The sequence below is a fragment of the Ischnura elegans genome, chromosome 3 (assembly GCF_921293095.1).
Source record: "Ischnura elegans chromosome 3, ioIscEleg1.1, whole genome shotgun sequence".
Lineage (NCBI taxonomy): Eukaryota > Metazoa > Arthropoda > Insecta > Odonata > Coenagrionidae > Ischnura > Ischnura elegans.
The window spans coordinates 65,088,540-65,106,181 of NC_060248.1; the positions used below are offsets into that span (position 1 = coordinate 65,088,540).

The 17,642-nt window shown below is 35.7% G+C and overlaps 1 protein-coding gene across 1 annotated transcript in view; it reads left to right on the top strand.

Annotated features, from left to right (window-relative positions):
• The window catches only part of LOC124155937 (carboxypeptidase D), a 64,081-nt gene extending 46,444 nt beyond the window's left edge, over positions 1-17,637 (top strand). Inside the window, exons 16-27 of the mRNA XM_046530168.1 lie at positions 105-210; positions 296-391; positions 4,479-4,587; positions 6,093-6,238; positions 6,355-6,545; positions 9,840-10,207; positions 11,212-11,399; positions 12,099-12,248; positions 12,403-12,553; positions 14,904-15,194; positions 17,081-17,242; positions 17,481-17,637. Of these exons, the coding sequence (XP_046386124.1) occupies positions 105-210; positions 296-391; positions 4,479-4,587; positions 6,093-6,238; positions 6,355-6,545; positions 9,840-10,207; positions 11,212-11,399; positions 12,099-12,248; positions 12,403-12,553; positions 14,904-15,194; positions 17,081-17,242; positions 17,481-17,608 (2,086 nt within the window). The 3' untranslated portion in view covers positions 17,609-17,637. The remainder of the gene's footprint in view (positions 1-104; positions 211-295; positions 392-4,478; positions 4,588-6,092; positions 6,239-6,354; positions 6,546-9,839; positions 10,208-11,211; positions 11,400-12,098; positions 12,249-12,402; positions 12,554-14,903; positions 15,195-17,080; positions 17,243-17,480) is intronic.
• Positions 17,638-17,642: the final 5 nt, after the last annotated feature.

The following is a 17,642-nucleotide window of genomic DNA, read 5'->3' on the forward strand; positions in this document are numbered from 1 at the left end:
ATAATTTATATACCTAATTTACTTTAATTTCAAGTATTTTTATTTTTTACTATATTTTCTACCCTTTTGTATTATATACTTACTTGTACGTTGTGGCTTTTCAGTTATCCCGAAAACAAGCTTTCAATTCTATTTGAAAATGGAAAATCCCACAGCCTTTTCAAAATGTTTTCAGATAAATATTCCACTGTTCACCCAATGCTTTCAGAGGTTTGTTAAAAATTATTAATACTAATGCTGAGATTTTTTGCTTAATTTCTTTTCAAGCATAAAATTATTGACCTTTAATTTTCAGACCACTGATGCCTGCCCCACAGCAACAAACTATGACTTCAAATCTTTGAGCAATAAATTTCCTGAAACCGTATTTGAAAAATACGGTGTGCCTCTGGTAATATACTATTTTAATTACTGTTTATGATTCTTTCATTTTTAGCCAATTTTACATCAGTACTTTGGGAGAATATTTTTAAAGAGATACATATTTCTGCTTTGTTATTTTTCTTTAATTAATGTTTCATTTTTTTAAATGTTTATGTTGATTTTTATATCGTTTTATATTATTTCTAATTCTGCCCCCCTCATTTTGTTGCCATTTCACTGTTACCTAACTTGTAATTTATAGGGTTGTTCCATAGATCATTTACGTTAATGGATACAACTCTTTAGATACATAGCCATGAGGCAGTTGTTCTCAATATCAGAAGTGATCTCTATAAGTCGCCTATTTATATTTACTCCTTGGAAGCCCACTAACAAAATGTTCAGGGTTTCATATGAGCAGTATGACCCCAAGGACTCTAAGCTAGGTTATTTAAAGCAGACATGGGGATTATGATGCTCTTGGTTAATGCCATGCTCTTCTCGTAACACATTCAATGCGGGCCCAATTTTCATGAACGTCGTCAGAATCGGCCGAAAAAATAAAAATAGAGAGAGGTTTTTGCACCATATCTTCCGTTCAAATATGTACTGCTATTTACAAACGGCGCACACGGGTCGAAAGAGGGAAGCTTGCAGAAGGCCATGCACACGATCGGAAGACTCAGAAGTGGATATTAGTCATGCACGGAGGCGGAGAAAGGCCCCCCCATCCGACCGGCAGAGCACGTCAATTGATGTGCTCCATATTTTCGCTTGGATGGGACCACGTCAATTGACGTGCTCTGCGCTGAATGTGTTAACTCCTCATAGAAAATTTTTGATCCTGGAAAGTACATTTAGCCTGGAGTACCACAAATACACACATGGACGAAGTTTGCCAATAATAGGGTGGTTTCCTATTATTTTTTTATTGCCTAAATCGAAAGATTATTACTCCTGGAGTACGTACTTCACGCTTTTGGATTTTTAAATGACGATATCTATTTTTTGCGATAAAATGAAAAGTGAAAAATTTCAAGCACGCGAAAACGCGACGCGTAAGTAGGAATGATGGGAAATCTCCGTGTGACGTCGTTCTGGTTCCCGCTGCCGCAAGTGAGGTGACCTTGGGGCGAGGCTCTAAGCGCTGATACGACGCAGGATGCTAGCTGGTAGCGTTTGGCTTAAATAAGGATTATTAATACCATATCAAACGAAGAAAACTTTCCGACCTTAGCCAGTTTTAATAGGTGATTATTAAGACATGTTTCCCTGAGCTCTGTGCCTCATGCATGCATTGGTAACCTCAGACGATGTATAACTCCTATCTACTCGTATAGAAACTAGGTGCCTGTGACGTCATGTGGAGTGGTATCGCATGGGCACCAATCTGGCCTTTTTCAAATTCGTCTAAACCGGTATTTTTAAAACGAAATATTTTGTGTATTATGAATACACTAATGGTGGGTAACGAATCGCAATCAATGCCTTTCGTTTTCTTTGATGAAGGAAACTACCCTATTGAATTAGGTGGGATTCGAGCCCGGATCTCCCAATAGCTGGTCAGGCGTGTTAGCCAGTTACACCGCCAAGTCATTTTCTCAGAGCGAACTTCTGGATGGGTTTTACCATACAAGGTGTTGACATCACAAGTCTAGACTGTGCCATATGTGGCGGAGGTCATGCTTACGAAGCCACTGTCGGAGTGAAAAACCCTATTTTGTCGCTGTTCGGTGACAATGAATTTCAAAGCACTGCATGATACAAGTGACTTCGTATGCAGTCACGCACACATGTACAAAGTGAAATGCACCAAAGGATGAAGTTAGTCGTGAAAAAATATTTGACTTTGCTGGGATTTGAACCCGGATCCCCCAATTTCCTGTCAGGCATGTTAGTCAGTTATAAAATCAAGCCATTTTATCAGACCAAACTTCAGAATGGGTTTTACTGAAGGCAATCACTTTGTCGGCTATTTAGCCAAAAGGTTGTGGGAGAAATTTGGCTCCGATGCCTCCAGATCTCACTTCATTATTGAGCATTTGCAGGAAGATGATAGTTGGCTACTAATTCTTTTTACCAAATCTGAAGATCGATGAATAAACATTTATCTACCCTTGCATGTAATTTCTTATGGGAAAAATTGTTAAGTTCACTTGCTGTACATCTTCCAAAAAATACTTAATACAAATTAAATGAAAGGAAAATGTTATTGCTCAAGGCAGAAAGTGAGTTTTCTTCTAATACAGAGGAATGAAAGCATGGAGAATGTCTTGTTCATATCAAATGTTCGTTAAGTATCTTGTTTATGTGTACTATCACAAAAGAAGTTCTGCAAAAATAATGAATGTTTATCCCATATTAAAGTATCTACCTACATATTAAAGTATTTACCTACATATTAAAGTAACTTGCGAATAATATGTTACTACTTGATTATGTACCATTAATTTTATGCCTGATAAATACCAATTATGTAGTTCATTTTGTAATAAATCATCGGGTTCATATTAATCCTTTAGCCTTTGGAAAGAAACTTTGATATGAGTGGTGCAAGTTTAACTTAAATTATAAGTTAGGCGCGAGTCCCCATGAGGAGACCCAGGATTGACTTCCTTATTCTTGAGTCATAGACCAACTTCCATTCCCTTGCCAACTCGTCCTCCTGGAAGGCTAGGTTTTCTCAAAGTGTTTTAAGAGTCTGAATGACCATGATAGGCCTTCGAAAGCCAAAATGTGAACTGCTTGTATTCATACAGTGGAAACGAGTACTAGGGGCGGGCTCACGGGGTTACTCTCCTGAGGGCCGGGTCTGTAAGTCCGAGGCGTTTTACCCATACACCTCAGGAGGGAAAGGACAGAGGGAGGAAAAAGGTTAGGAGGTGCCGCCGTGATGAGAGCCTGATGAGGCAAAGGATAGGGATGGAAGGAGTAGGATAGGGAAATCCCAATGCCGTCATTAGGGCGGCATGGGCCACTACAAGCAAAACCATAATAATGTTTCTACAGAAAGGAAAGATTTTTATATGTAGAAGAAAAACCCTATGATTTTCCGTATATGTGTATTCATACAACTGATGGGAATGGAACAGTGCCTCAATATCTCAGTCCTCTATAGTGGCTAAACCTCGAGAACCCGAAGCGAGAAGCCAGTAGGCCCTATCGATAAAGAGTAGGAGGAGGTAATACGAGGAGCAAGTTGCCTTATTTTCCATTGAAACTCCATCTAGAGTGCAGTAGCGAAAACAATAAACCTGTTACGATTTTCCTACCCCAGTGACCATTTATTATTTTCTCTGTGATGTTACTTTTGAGGTACACATTAATAAATGAGTTCAGAACAGGCCTAATTCAATAATATGTGAAACAAGTGACATATTTTTTTATTATTAAATAACCAGGTCCATACAAAGTAGCATAAAAGGGAAATTGAATGCAGAAAAAAATAGGAGCATGAAGTTATTTTTTCACCTGAAATAAGTTATCACATGAATATGGCTGCACTCTTTAAGTATTTAAACCAACTCTACCACTCCTCCCAAGCCCTCACAAGAGGCCGCTCATATGAGAGTTATTTTATCCTTGCAATCTAAAAAAATTAATGTTGGATGAAAAAAATCATATTCCATTACAAATACGGTTAGTTTTAAATAATTAAGTTGTAACTTTAATTAATTAAAGTACTGAGTATATCTGAGATCTCAGGCCAGCAGGAAGATGGGTTGTTTCAGTTTGCTTGTCATTTTGCTGTAATCAACCAAACTGATATTGTCAGACTGATGCAATGTCATTGGTAAAAATAGAGTATAATAACTCCTGTGTTTGATTTTATGTTGAGAGCAAAATTTAAGATACATACATGCAAGACAGTGGTACTTATAAACATAACACCATGTTGTGTGCGTATTGATTGTCTACGTTTTAAAATGGTGATAGATTCATTTAATTAAAAAAGTGTAGTTGGCTCTTCTACCTGATTATTCCGGTGCATATTTTTTTGTTTCCGTTTGCAGAAATGGAATATCTTTTCCTTGCTTACTATGTAAATTCCGAAATAAGGGAATTTTCACCAGTTTGATTTTTACATGAATTTGTGTCATTTCCTTGTGCTCTAGGTTTCTGCCCACATACATTGCTGCAAGTACCCTCCTCCCCGTGATATACCATCTCTTTGGAGAGAAAACTTGGATTCTCTGATGAACTACCTTAGTTCCGTTTTTCAAGGTAAGAGTGCTTCATTTGTGCCTTACATATTTGTGATTGATGATTGATTATTCATTTTCACTAAATTATTTTAAAATATTATGCCATATCATGTTGTTTGATCATTAACAGTATGACATTAATCAGAGTATCATTCTAACTTTCTCTTCAACACTAATCTGTCTGTGAATCATCACTTGAAAACAATTGAGAAGGTGATTGCTGTGTTGGTATATAAGGTAGTTTATTCTCCTCTTTCCCTTCTTCTGAGTAATAGGGTGGTTTCCTATTATTTTTTTATTGCCTAAATCGAAAGATTGTTATTCCTGGAGTACGCATTTCACGTTCTTAGATTTTCGAATGACGATATCTATTTTTTGCGATTCAACGAAAAGTGAAAATTTTCAAGCGCGCGAAAACGCGACGTCTAAGTAGGAATGATGGGAAAAAGTCCGTGTGACGTATTTTTGGTTCCCGCTGCTGCCCTGTGAGGTGACCTTGAGGCGAGGCTTGAGCACTGATACGACGCAGGCTGCTAGCAGGTAGCAGAGTACCCTGCTAGCAAGTAGCGCTTGGCTTAAATGTGGATTATTTTTACCTTATCAAACGAAGGAAACTTTCCGACCTTAGACAACTTTAATAAGTGATTATTAAGAGATGTTTCCCTGAGCTCTGTGACTCATGCATGCATTGGTAATCTCAGACGATGTAAAACTCCTATCTACTCATGTAGAAACTAGGTCCCAGTGACGTCACGTGGAGTGGAATCTCATCGGCGCCAATCTGGCTTTTTTTTCAATTGAGGTTAAAATTGACCATTGCCATTTGTTTAAACTGGCATTTATCAAACCAAATAATTTGTATATTATGAAAACCCTATTGGTGGGTAATGAATAGTAATCAATGCATTTCGTTTCCTTTGATGAAGGAAACTACCCTATTGCCCTTCAACAAGTATTGTACATATAAACGGCTGTAAAATAAGCCGATGTAGCTCATCTGTACTCTTTCCCAGAAATTCCATTTAGGTGTTTATATGTACTATGGGGGAAAAAAGTAGCGATAGGTGCGGCACAAACTTTGTTGGGATACTTTTTTCCCCCATAGCACATAATAGTGTTCTCATATGAATATTTTTCCTTTCTCCGTAATGGGGTATGTAAATTTTTCCAGTCACCCTTGCATGAAACATTTATACTTTCTCTATGATGAGTATATTATTAATTATTATTATTATTATTACATATTATTATACCTTCAATCTGGGTCTTGCTGTTGCTGTATGTGGATTGCATTTAGAAGGATCCACTAATCCTTGTTAAGGTTGAGAAAACTTCTTAGTATGAAAAAATGGTTATTTTCTCTCTGATAATGCATAACAATAATTAGTCACGCATGAGTAGAATTCCAGCAATAATGATTTATAGTGAAGTGCTGCTCTCCCATTTTTGTCTGTGTTATTTGGAAAGCAAAGGCAGCCTATAAGTTAACATGTCATTACAAAATGTTGATATAATATTTTTTAGGTGTTAATGGAACTGTGGTGGATTCCACTGGTACACCTCTGAGAAAAGCAACCATTTGGCTGTCAGAAATGAAGACTTATTTGCCTGTGACAGCCAATCTTGCATATTTCAAAATGGCATTACCACCTGGGGAATATATGCTAAAGGTATTTATAAATCATTTTCAATAGTATATTCCTTTTAATCTCCATTCTTTATCATCTCATGCTGAATTTATATTTGTCAGATTTCAATCCCTGTGGATCTTCATTTTTTTTTTCAGGCATCACATCGTGGTCATGAAGATGTCATTAAAAAAGTAGTTGTGAAACCAGAAAAAATGACTGAAGTAAACTTTATTCTCCCGTCAGTTGGAAATTCTACTCTTCCTGAAGGGTACCATGATTATTACAAAATTGTCAACAAATTAAGTCATTTAAATTCTGAATATCCAAGGATTACCAGATTTTACCCGTGAGTCAGTCTTCTTGTAATTTTTTTGAGGAACTTACATAAATATGATTTAAAATTTTACTTAACCTATTGACTTAGTGTCTAGGCTTCATGCTCTTTACTTACTATGCTATTTTTATAGAAAAAAATCATTTTACATTTATCGAAAACATTTTTTAGACCCTGTTGTTAGTATTTTGTATTCATCATCATCACTGGTCAAGAATCCTAAGATTGGTTTGACGCAGCTCTCCTCTCCATTCTCCTATTAGCTAATCTTTTCACACCTATGTATTTCTTCCCTTTCATATCTTTCTTTACCTGTTCCATATATTTTGTTCAAGGTCTTCCTTCTCCGTTCTTACCATCCACTCGTCCCTCGACAATTGTCTTCATCAGGCCATCATGTCTCAAGATGTGGCCTATGAGGTTGTTCCGTCTTCTTATTAAGGTTTTCATGAAGCTTCTCTTCTCTCCTACCCTTCTTAGGACTTCCTCGTTACTAACTCGGTCGATCCATTTGATTTTCATCATTCTTCTGTAGCACCACATTTCAAAGGCCTCTATCCTTGCTTTCTCCGCTGTTGTCATTATCCGTGACTCACTTCTGTATAGGAGCATACTCCAAATGTAGGTTCTTATATATTGTTTCTTTACTTCCATATTTAAGTTTCCCGCTGTTAGCAGGTGTCTCTTTTGGTGGAATGCTCTCTTCGCCTGGGCTATTCTGCTGATGATTTCTTTCTTGCTTCTCCTGTTACTAGTTATCTTGCTTCCAAAATAACCAAATTCATCCACCTCTATAAGTTTTTGTTTCCCTTAGAGATGTGCGAATAGTATCTGCGAATACTCGAATACCTTGAATATTAGAAAGTATTCGATATTCGAGGTTTCGAATAGTTATGCGAAAAGTACCGCCTCGAATACCTCGAATACTTTGAATTTCGCGTCATACACTGTCGCACGCACGTCGTTGGTAGTTGACTCGGAAAAATGTAGAGAACTGTAGTCATTTAGTGCTCGCAGCGCCGTTTTACGCAAGTTGATGAATTACATCAAATTCGTGGATTTTAGCGGTGAAAAGAGTTCGACGAGGGGAACCGAAAATGGTCGGGTGAAAAAATCCGAAAATCCCCGATTCCCCCCACCAGGAGAACCTCAGTGCCGTGGGATAGCAACCTTAGGGCATTTCCCACGATCCGCTATCCCCCTCCATTCAGCACTCGCCTCAACCACTCTGACGCTTTCCTCTTCTCCGAAATCAAACAAAAGGTCCCAGCTCGCGCAGGGATCGCATTACGAAGACCCCTGCTTCGAAAAAAATATCGAGTTACGAGAACAATAAAAACGTGTTTCACTCCCTCCCCCCTTTTCTCACCCACTGACCTTTTTCTGGCTACCTGCTTCGAAGTTCCTCATTTCTGGAGGTCAACTGCTGTGTGAGTACCGTGGGATACTTACATTAGCGCATTTCCCAAGATCCAGTATCCCTCTCCATTCAGCACTAGCCCCCCCCCCCCCCCTCTGAGGCTTTCCTCTTCTTCGAAATAAAAAAAAAGTCACAGCTCGCGCAGGGATCGTATTACAAAGACCTTAGCTTCGAAAAAATACCTAGTTACACGACAACAATAGAAACGTGTTTCCGGCCCTCCCTTTTCTCCCCCACTGACCTTTTTTTTCCTACCAGCTTCGAAGTTCCCCATTTCTGTGGAGGTCAACCGCTGCATGAGTCATCTATTAGCACAAAAGGTGTCTAAGAATGACTTTCGTCAATTGATGTTACACCTTTATTGAATTGAAATATTAGTAATGTGCACGTTTATTTCAAAAAGAATAAGACCAAACACGACGTATTTCTGAGTTTATTTAAGCATTTTACGCAAAGAAATAAATGTCAAAATACAACGAAGACTTAGCATTCTGGCGAAACTCGATATGAGCAGCAGAGCTTCTCGGAAGTTGATGCGGTATTTTTTCCCGAAAGCATATTTCAAGTTACAATTAATGAGTGGTGCTATAAATCTTTATTGTTACAGTCCCAGACAAAGGGATATTTTCTCAGAATATTTGGTTTCTCCCTGATAGCAATTCCAATTCATCTTCTTATCTCGTGAGAACTCCCAAAGATGGACTGAAAATAATTGAAGAAAATCCGGTGGAAAAGAGCTTGTATTTTGCAAAATGCCTCGGATCGTCCACTAGCACTTGGCAGCAGAAGTGGGGGTAAAGCGATGTTAGTTGAATTAATTATATGCCCAATTGTTTCCATAAAATTAAAATATTCATTAATCAGCTAAATTCCTGTTCGAATCATTTTAAGGAAATCAAAATTACTCCCCAAAATCTTGTGTTGCCTGCTGCATAGGCAACCGAGTCAAACATTCCAGCATTCATCATTTAGTATTCGAGGTATTCGAAATTCGAGGTATTCGAAATTCGAGGTATTCGAAATTCGAGGTATTCAAATATTCGAGCAATGATTTAATATTCGAATTCGATATTCGAATTTGAGAAATCTGCTATTCGACCCATCTCTTTATCTAAAGGTCGACCCGCCATCCGCAACCTGGTGGACACACTCGGTGGCTTCAAGCTTAGCCGCGAGTATTTTGCATTAAAAGAATATTATATGTTTAATTATTGTGTAAAATCAGTAAAAGATATTTGAATTATGTGAAAGAAAACTGGAAATAAATGAGTTTTGTGATATGAACTGAGAAACAACCTGTGTCTTGCCAGCTGTTTTTGTTTTGGAATTTTGTGTCATGTACATGTTGTTTCATGGAGTACCTTAGAGGTTCTAATATCTAGAATGTATTTAAATGGAAGCAATTCACACGAATTCATATGCAGTCACTCTATCATTAATATGTATTGCCATTATTTTTTGTGCCCCCTGTGAATTTGATACCTGCGTATATTTTTTTAGTAAAATAGCGATTTCATTATTTTGAATTTATTTATTGTGAAGCTAAAATTTTTTCACTGAAATTTCATTGATTGCATAGGTTGCAGTATAATTTTCAAAGAATCCAACAGAAATTTAATTAATATTCAATGCATTCTTCTTATTAACTAAAGGAAGGTCTCATTTCGTATATGTATTTAGATTCACTGATTGAGAATGTAAAGAAAAACTAATTCGTAAAAAAGATTGGCAATTTGAGCTGCATGAAACCAATCAGAGGAATCAATGATGAGGATAATGCTTTGCATATTATTTACTGTACTTAAAGCTATTATGAAATATTTTATGCCACCAATTTTGTTTAGAAATGGTAGCAACTAAAAATGTGTTATTTTTTTAATCCCTAGTTATGGAGAAACTGTTAAGAAGAGGAATATTTTTGCTTTTGAAATATCCCCCAAGCCCAGATCTGTCGGTGAAACAGAGAACAGTGGCTTACCTCAGGGACACTTTCCATCCATTGCCTTCATTAGTGGTATTGAGGGAGGATCCAGGGGAGCTGTTGGGAGAGAGATATTGCTTCAGCTATCAGAATATCTATTGGGCCCTGGGTCTCCTGAATTGAAAGCTACAGTTTACATAATACCTGATGCCAATCCAGATCCATCATATGTAGAAATTTCCAATGCAACAAATCGGTGTACTGGCCTAGGGAGGAATTCTACTAATGAAGGCAGCAACATGAATGGAGTAAATCTGGATACCAACTTCCCCTGTAAGTATTCATGATCTCTTACCATACTGATACAGAATGTACATTATTAAATGTAACCCATCCATTCTGCATTGAACAATATCCCATTCTCTTATGCCAATTGAAACTGTTATATATTTTCTTTACTCCATTTAAACTTATCTTAAGTAGCCTTCATTCTAGATGTTCGTTCTCTCTTTAGAATTCAAGTTTATTTTTTCCATGCATTCATTGCAGCCAAACTCAATGCCATTTATCTTCAATCATTAATGTGTGTTTTAATTTTCTACAACGTATCAAGGTGATTTTCTAAAATAACCATATTTTATGGCAATTTTTACTTTTGTGTTCTTAACGTTAAAAGTAAGGCGATACAGTTATGTGAGGGGAAAAAATGTTAAAAGTATACTCATCTCTGCATTGTTCCAGGATAGAATCATTTGAAATGAAGTTGAAAGTGTGTGTGTGTGACAGTAACATACATTTCACCTTTATAATCCCCTTCATTTCCCTAGCTGGTCATTTGACTGTTGAAGTAAGGAAAATATTGAAATCCGTATTAATCTATGTATATCCCTCTGATAAAAATAGTCCATTAATGAATGAAACATTCCACAAATTATAATTGACCACACAAGTAATAATTTTGAAGTCATATGATTTATAGAGAATTTATTTTTGCCTTGTGATTCCTAAGAATTAATCGTAATGAACGAGTTAAGGTAAATTACAAAAAACAATTGTGAGTAATTTATGAACATTACTGTTTTCTTTCAAATGGGTCCATCTTGAGGGGGGACACAGCCTGAATCATAATCCTCTATGATAATTATCTCATAAATACATATTGATTCAGCGTGTAAAAATGGAAAAACTCGGAGAAAACTTTAACTCTGCATGTATAGTGGCTTTGTGATTTTGTTTGTGTTGCTATGGCTTGGTGATTTTGTCCTTGTAACTGCTTTATTTTTTCCATTTTGTCATTTTTATGTTGATATTTTGAACTAAGAAGTCATCTATTGCAGCTAGTAAACTGAAAAAGGTATCAAGTAATCTTCAGCCTGAAACTGAAGCCTTGGTGAAGTGGATGGAGAAGCATCAGCCCAGTGTCACAGTAGTTATGAAGTCTGGCTCTCTCCATGTTTCAATCCCACCATATGGAAACGGCAATGGTAAATACAGCCAAAGGAAGAATTTGATCCCATCAATTCCTGTAAGTATTTCCTAATCATGCTTTCATACATTAAAATATTTCTATGATCTTGTTGTTTGAAATATATGTATTATTTTTTACTTAATGGGTCATGAACTGAATTTACAGTTATTGTGTCCAATAGCATTAATATATATTTATACCTCATCACCTTCGAAATGATATCACAATCTATCATGGTCTTCTCTAATTAAAATGTAATCCCTCATATCATATTTCTAATGTATGTGAAATTGACTCAAGTGCATCTAATTAGTAATTTTTTTAAACTGCTGTGAAATAATAAAATTTGCTGTTAATGTTACATAAACATTTGGGAAGTAATCCCCCAAAATTGCAAAACTTGAACATCTTATTGTAAGTTTTGATATAGTGAGTTAGTATAAATCTGAAGCCTGAGGAAATGATATTTTTCTTTAATTTTTTTCAGTTGTAGATACTTATGTACTTGCATTCAAGTTTTCATTATTTTTTCAATGATTCACAGTCTTTTCCCAGGTGCATTTTGCTTGATTTTTTATGTCCTTTTTGTCAGAAACAAATGAAAAAGTCAGCTGTGTAAGTAATGTGGGCCCCTTTTTGAGAGAGGAAATTTAAAAACTGTCAAAGACTGGTGCAGAGAGTTTATTACTGTAAGAAACTCTTGCCTTATTAGTTTTTCTCAGTGATGAGTTGTTTTTTTCCTCAATTTTATGGCAGTTTCTAAAACATTTGGGTGAGATTTACATCAATCATCATAGTTCCATGGATAAAGGTCACCTACGTTGCAATGAATCAACTCTGATGGATAATATTGAAAATGGTACCATTATTGGCGAACTGTGGAAACCGCATGATGGCAGCTTTTTAGTGAGTATGAATTCAATCTTTTGGATATGTATTCAATATTTGGATTTGGATCTTATGAGTTTGGGCATTTGTTTGCTGATTGATTTTAGTAAAATGTTTGAAGATATACATATTTCTATAATTTCATGATGAATTTGTTTATTTGGTTTTACAGGATTATGCCTACTATATGACAAACACTCTCCCGATAGAAGTATTCGTTGACTGCTGTGTGCTTCCTGAAAAATCTCGGCTCTCTGAAATTTGGGAAGAAAATAAGCAGTCCCTGGTGGCTATGATAAATGATTCATGGAGGGGATTGCATGGTAAGTTGTATCTTGGTTTAGCATTTTTACAAAATTAAGTAGCATTGAATTGTCTAAATGTTTTAACTCTATATGACTATGTAAGTAGAAATGTATTGGCCGTATTTTCTTCCCTTTTCCTCTTCTCAAGTATCCCTTCATGATTATCTGTGATGGATTTTTCCAGAAAATTGGTAATTAAAGGGAGCATTCTTCACTAACATCTTTCCACATTTTTTATACCCGGTCAGCACAAAAGATAATTTAGATGGAAATTATTTTGGTAATTTGGGGCAAATGTACCCCTGTCGTCTATACCCTTTCTTTACCATGTAATTACTCGCGTGCAGAATTGTCAACAGTGAAGTATAAAAAATATATAGTGAGGCATTTAATTAATTGTATGAGCTTGAGAAAAGTTTAAAGTAGAAAAATAAAGTTCAATATATCCACACAGCGACACTGTAGTGATATTTTTCAAATTATTTTCGATTTCATTTCGCTAATAGTTTCGCATTAAATACACGCTATCGATGAAAGGCTGTGGTCATTAACAAAAATTTAGGTACGTAAAAATTACCTGTTTATTTTCGTAAGAACATAGAGAAGAGTACTAATTTTCATCTGTGAAAGATCGAATTCATATCTTGACGGTTGGCTATATTGGATCTTCAACTGCGATTTGCGAATAGTGGAATGTGACATTGGCTACAAGTGGACAAATAAACAATGAAGGAGGAACATGAACGTGACTGCAAGTGCCAAAGTAACGTGCCTGGCAATTATAATTTCTAACTATTCCTGGAGCATGAAGTAAACTAAACTAAGTTACCTGACATAATGCTGAAAGTAGTCATATTTAACTAGAGAGTAGCATCACTTTTTGTTGTGACGCCATGGTGAGACAATACTTTTTAATGATCTTTATAGCCATAATTTGGTTCCCTCAACCTATGCTTAAGTATAGCGCTCTTTATTTACAGTGATTTCATTAAAAATTTCACGTGAAAATGTTTGGAAAAGCAGTTTTCAGGATTCTCCGTTGAGTGAATTTATTTCCTTGTAATCATGCCCTGAGTAGTTTGGTGTGGAAGCTGTTGTCACCCAGTGCTCTACGGAAAAAAATTAGTTCCAAGTTTAACATTGTTTCTATGTTAAAAGAAATCAAATCGGAAATTCCTCTTAAAACATAGCTGTTATTTATTTTGGTCATTTCTCTTCCATCGAGTACGTATGCCTTCATGAATCTAGGTTTTATTTCTGTTATTATTTTACTTTCACCAGGTGGTTGTTTCTAAATATAAATGCCGTAATTATATATTTAGTAACTTTTTGTCTTGCAATAAACACTTATTCTTCAATATCAATGTCGATTTCGTTCATTTTTCGTGTATATGAATGCCTATAACGCATTAAAACTATGTACTGTTAGTTCACAATGGCACCAATAGAGAGGGTGGTGTCATGTTTCTTTTTAAGCTCCACAGATGGCTCTGTTGTCGCATCGGGATGTTTTACCTGGAAAAAGTATGAACTTTACCCATGTTTTACCACCAAATTACCCAAATTTTACCACTTAACTTTACAGATATTTTACCTGTTAACACGCAGGTTGGGCGTCTTTTACCACAATTTTACCCGTGTAAAATAAGGGTAATAATGGGGTAATTTATCATTTGTGCTGACTGGTTATTTGCTTCTTTTGACAGTGAATTTGGTGATTGCCTCAATACTACTTTTCAGTATTTTTGAAGTAACTTCATATTTGTATTCATTTGTTAAAAAAACTTTCTCTTGGATTTCATTCTCAGAACTTGTATGCAAAAAACCATACATAGGTATATGTATGTATGCCACTCATACTGGGTTTACTTTTTTATTCAGATATGGTGAAATTGCTTCTTTTGCAATTTTATGTCCAATTGCATTTTGTTGTATGCATGATTGTTGGTTTCTGTTGTGTTGTAACTACGTACATATTTTTGTATGATGAAATAAAATTAGGTATTTTAATAAAGGCATATTTCATGCATAGAATTGATGGTGACAGGCATAACTTTGTGAAACTCTATCGTAATTAAAATTAATACGTATTAACAAACTTGGTAGGGTTTCTCAGGCTTTTAATAATACAAATCTATGCTTTCACTGAGCCACAGTCATTACCAATACATCTTGATGTATGCCTGCACTTAATAGTGATTCACTGTAACACAATCATAACCCAGGTTGGTATATTCCATTGTAGATTATAAGTGAAAGAAACTTCATCGAGATTTTTATTCTCATTTTCACCCCTATAACTTAATTAAAATATGTTAATGTTCTCTTTTTTTTTTGATCTTTTATTTCACTCTTATTTTTTGTTCAGGATATATTGTAGACGAAGAAAATCACCCTGTGGAAGGAGCAATGGTTGTTTTCAATGAAAGTAACCATGTAACGAAGGTTATTTGGCAAGATGGAGAATTTTGGAGGCCTTTATCACCAGGTCCATATGTGTTGATTGCTTCTGCTCCAAATTTTCTGCCAACTACGAAATTAGTTTATGTGGCTGATTCATCTTCTCTTAAAAGTGGAAAAGTTAGTCAAGTAATGATTACTCTGGTCCGCGATGAAAGAGTGTTTGGTCTTCCGAGAATGGTGTTCATTATGGTAACTGGTAAGTATGAAATAATAAATACATTAGTTTCGTGGTTGTTAATTAATTTACCCCGTGTATTGGTTGCATAGCAAATCCTGAGCGGAAACAAGTACCTATCCCTTATTTCTTTAAAACCCCTTCTCATGAATGTGGCTACATAGGAAGGACTATCTATATTTCTTGATCTATTTATTAGTACTGCAAAGACTCAAGTAACTTTGGCATACATATTTAGTTGAAAAAGAAAGAATCCATAAAGATCTATCTGCATAAACTGACTTAACATATAAATTTTAAAAATTAATAGCACCTTTGTTTCTTCTCTTGATTATTTTCCTCGTGGCCAGAACTGCCACTTGTGTTGCATTTTTATTGTTTGACTTGATTGCCACACAAAGACTAAATGATCCAAATTGGCCAAATAGATATGCAAATGCATTTATGAGTATCTGCATGTGCTTATCATAGTTCCTAACCAGGTTGAGTGATGATGGTAAACCTGGTACCCACGAACTGCGAAAATACAAGAAACATCAGCGATTTCAGAATCTTTTTCAAGATGTGGGAGTTAATAATACGTAATTAGTTAGCATCATATATTGTGCTGCACAGTGTGCCATTGGTACTCTCCTCCTACGTTCTCCTTGCCCAGTATGATAAAGAAGAGATGTATGCCAGTATATCAGCCCCCTTTGCCACACTTTCTGAAGGAATGAAGACAACATTAATGCCTTAAGGAAGCATATCCCCAGTTGAGGAATTTTGCACCCAACCCAACCGCCTCACATCCCTGTAAAGTAGGTTAACTCAGGGAATTTGTTAAGGCCGTTTTACACAGGGCACAGAATTGTGCAGGTTTGAACTGCATTAATTTCTAAAATGATGTGGAATTGTGCGAATGCATGAACGAAATTAGAACAGAGGCTCTTTTGCCATCTCATGTCCATGCATTCTCGCATGTGTTCTTGCATTTCACTGCTTTACATGATGCAATTTTGGCTGCACCTTCGTACACATGGCAGATTGTGCGAGTACTTGCCCCGTGTAAAACAGCCTTTAGGATGTGAGATTTTGTCATTTTTTTGTAATTTTCAATTCTTATGAGAATATATTTTCATAAAATTAAATTCTAGCATGATGAGAAGTGTGTTAACTCTTATTTTTCTTAACAAATTCATAAAAAATTTAATCTATTTTGACAAGAAGTATGTTGATTTCTGCCCACATTGACAAATTTATTTTGGTACACCTTCAGGTACTGAAAGCCTATATGTAGTAAGCACTTTCTCAGGATATTATAGAGAAAACAATATTATAGAGAAAACAATATTATAGAGAAAACAGCCACGGAAAATACAGGGAAATGATGCAGAAACATTAGGTCACTCAAGTAAACACTTTAATTGCTGCCCAAACAAGAAAAGGAAATAAGAAATAAAATGTACCTCTGTATAAAGTCATCAGCACTGGAAAATAATTCTGCCTCCAGGCTTTTCTTATGTAAAGGATTTAAGGTCACTGATCTTGGTTGTGATGATCTTTTGACAATTTTCACAATCAATAGCTAAAAATTCTTTTAAGCACCATCCGCTTTGAATTAAAAGTTATATGTGTCAAAAAATAGTGTACTATGTAAAATGCACTTGTTTTTTCACAATAAAATGGACAAATTTATCAAAACACACTTATGAAAAAAATAGGTAAAAGGCTTAGGTGATGAATTAATGTGCACACACATACTTTGTCTTATTTCAGTTTTGAATTAACAATATTAAAATCACAAACGACTCCTGCAACTATAAAGGAATGCCCTGCAATGAAGTTTTCATAAATTATCTCCTTGGAAAATTATCACAAATGCCCTTCATCTTACTGAAATTATTACATTCCTCCAATTTTTTTAGGTTTCATCATAATATTTGTGATGGCTGTTGCTCTTGGTGGGTATACTGCATGTCAGAGAAGAAAACGTCTTGGAAATTATGATTTTATCCCTTTACCTGGGAAATTGTCACTGTATGAAGAAGAAGATGGAGAGTCAGAATTATTTAGACGGCCGCTTAAAGGTATGATTTTGTTGTTATTCTATTAAATGCATTTACCTATATTTTCTCATAATATTGCAGATAACATTGTAGCTCTCTGATTTTAGAGTAGAGTTATCAATGCTTATTCTCAACCACCTTCCTTCTAGATTGTCTCTCACAGACAGAGAATTCTCTCTTGTATTCAGTATCCCACATATTCATTGGTTAAAAGTGGGTGTTTGTTAAACATATTTCAATGATTCAAAACCTTTTTCAGAGGATATGGAGACTGCGAGAAGGCCATTCCACGATGATGATGAAGACAGCTTATCGGAGGATGATGACGATGATGATATCGATGTATTGATGCAAGCTAATCGGGAATGGAGGAAAGTGCAGCAGTGATTGTTATCTGTGATTTTTTAAGTACGGAAGGATT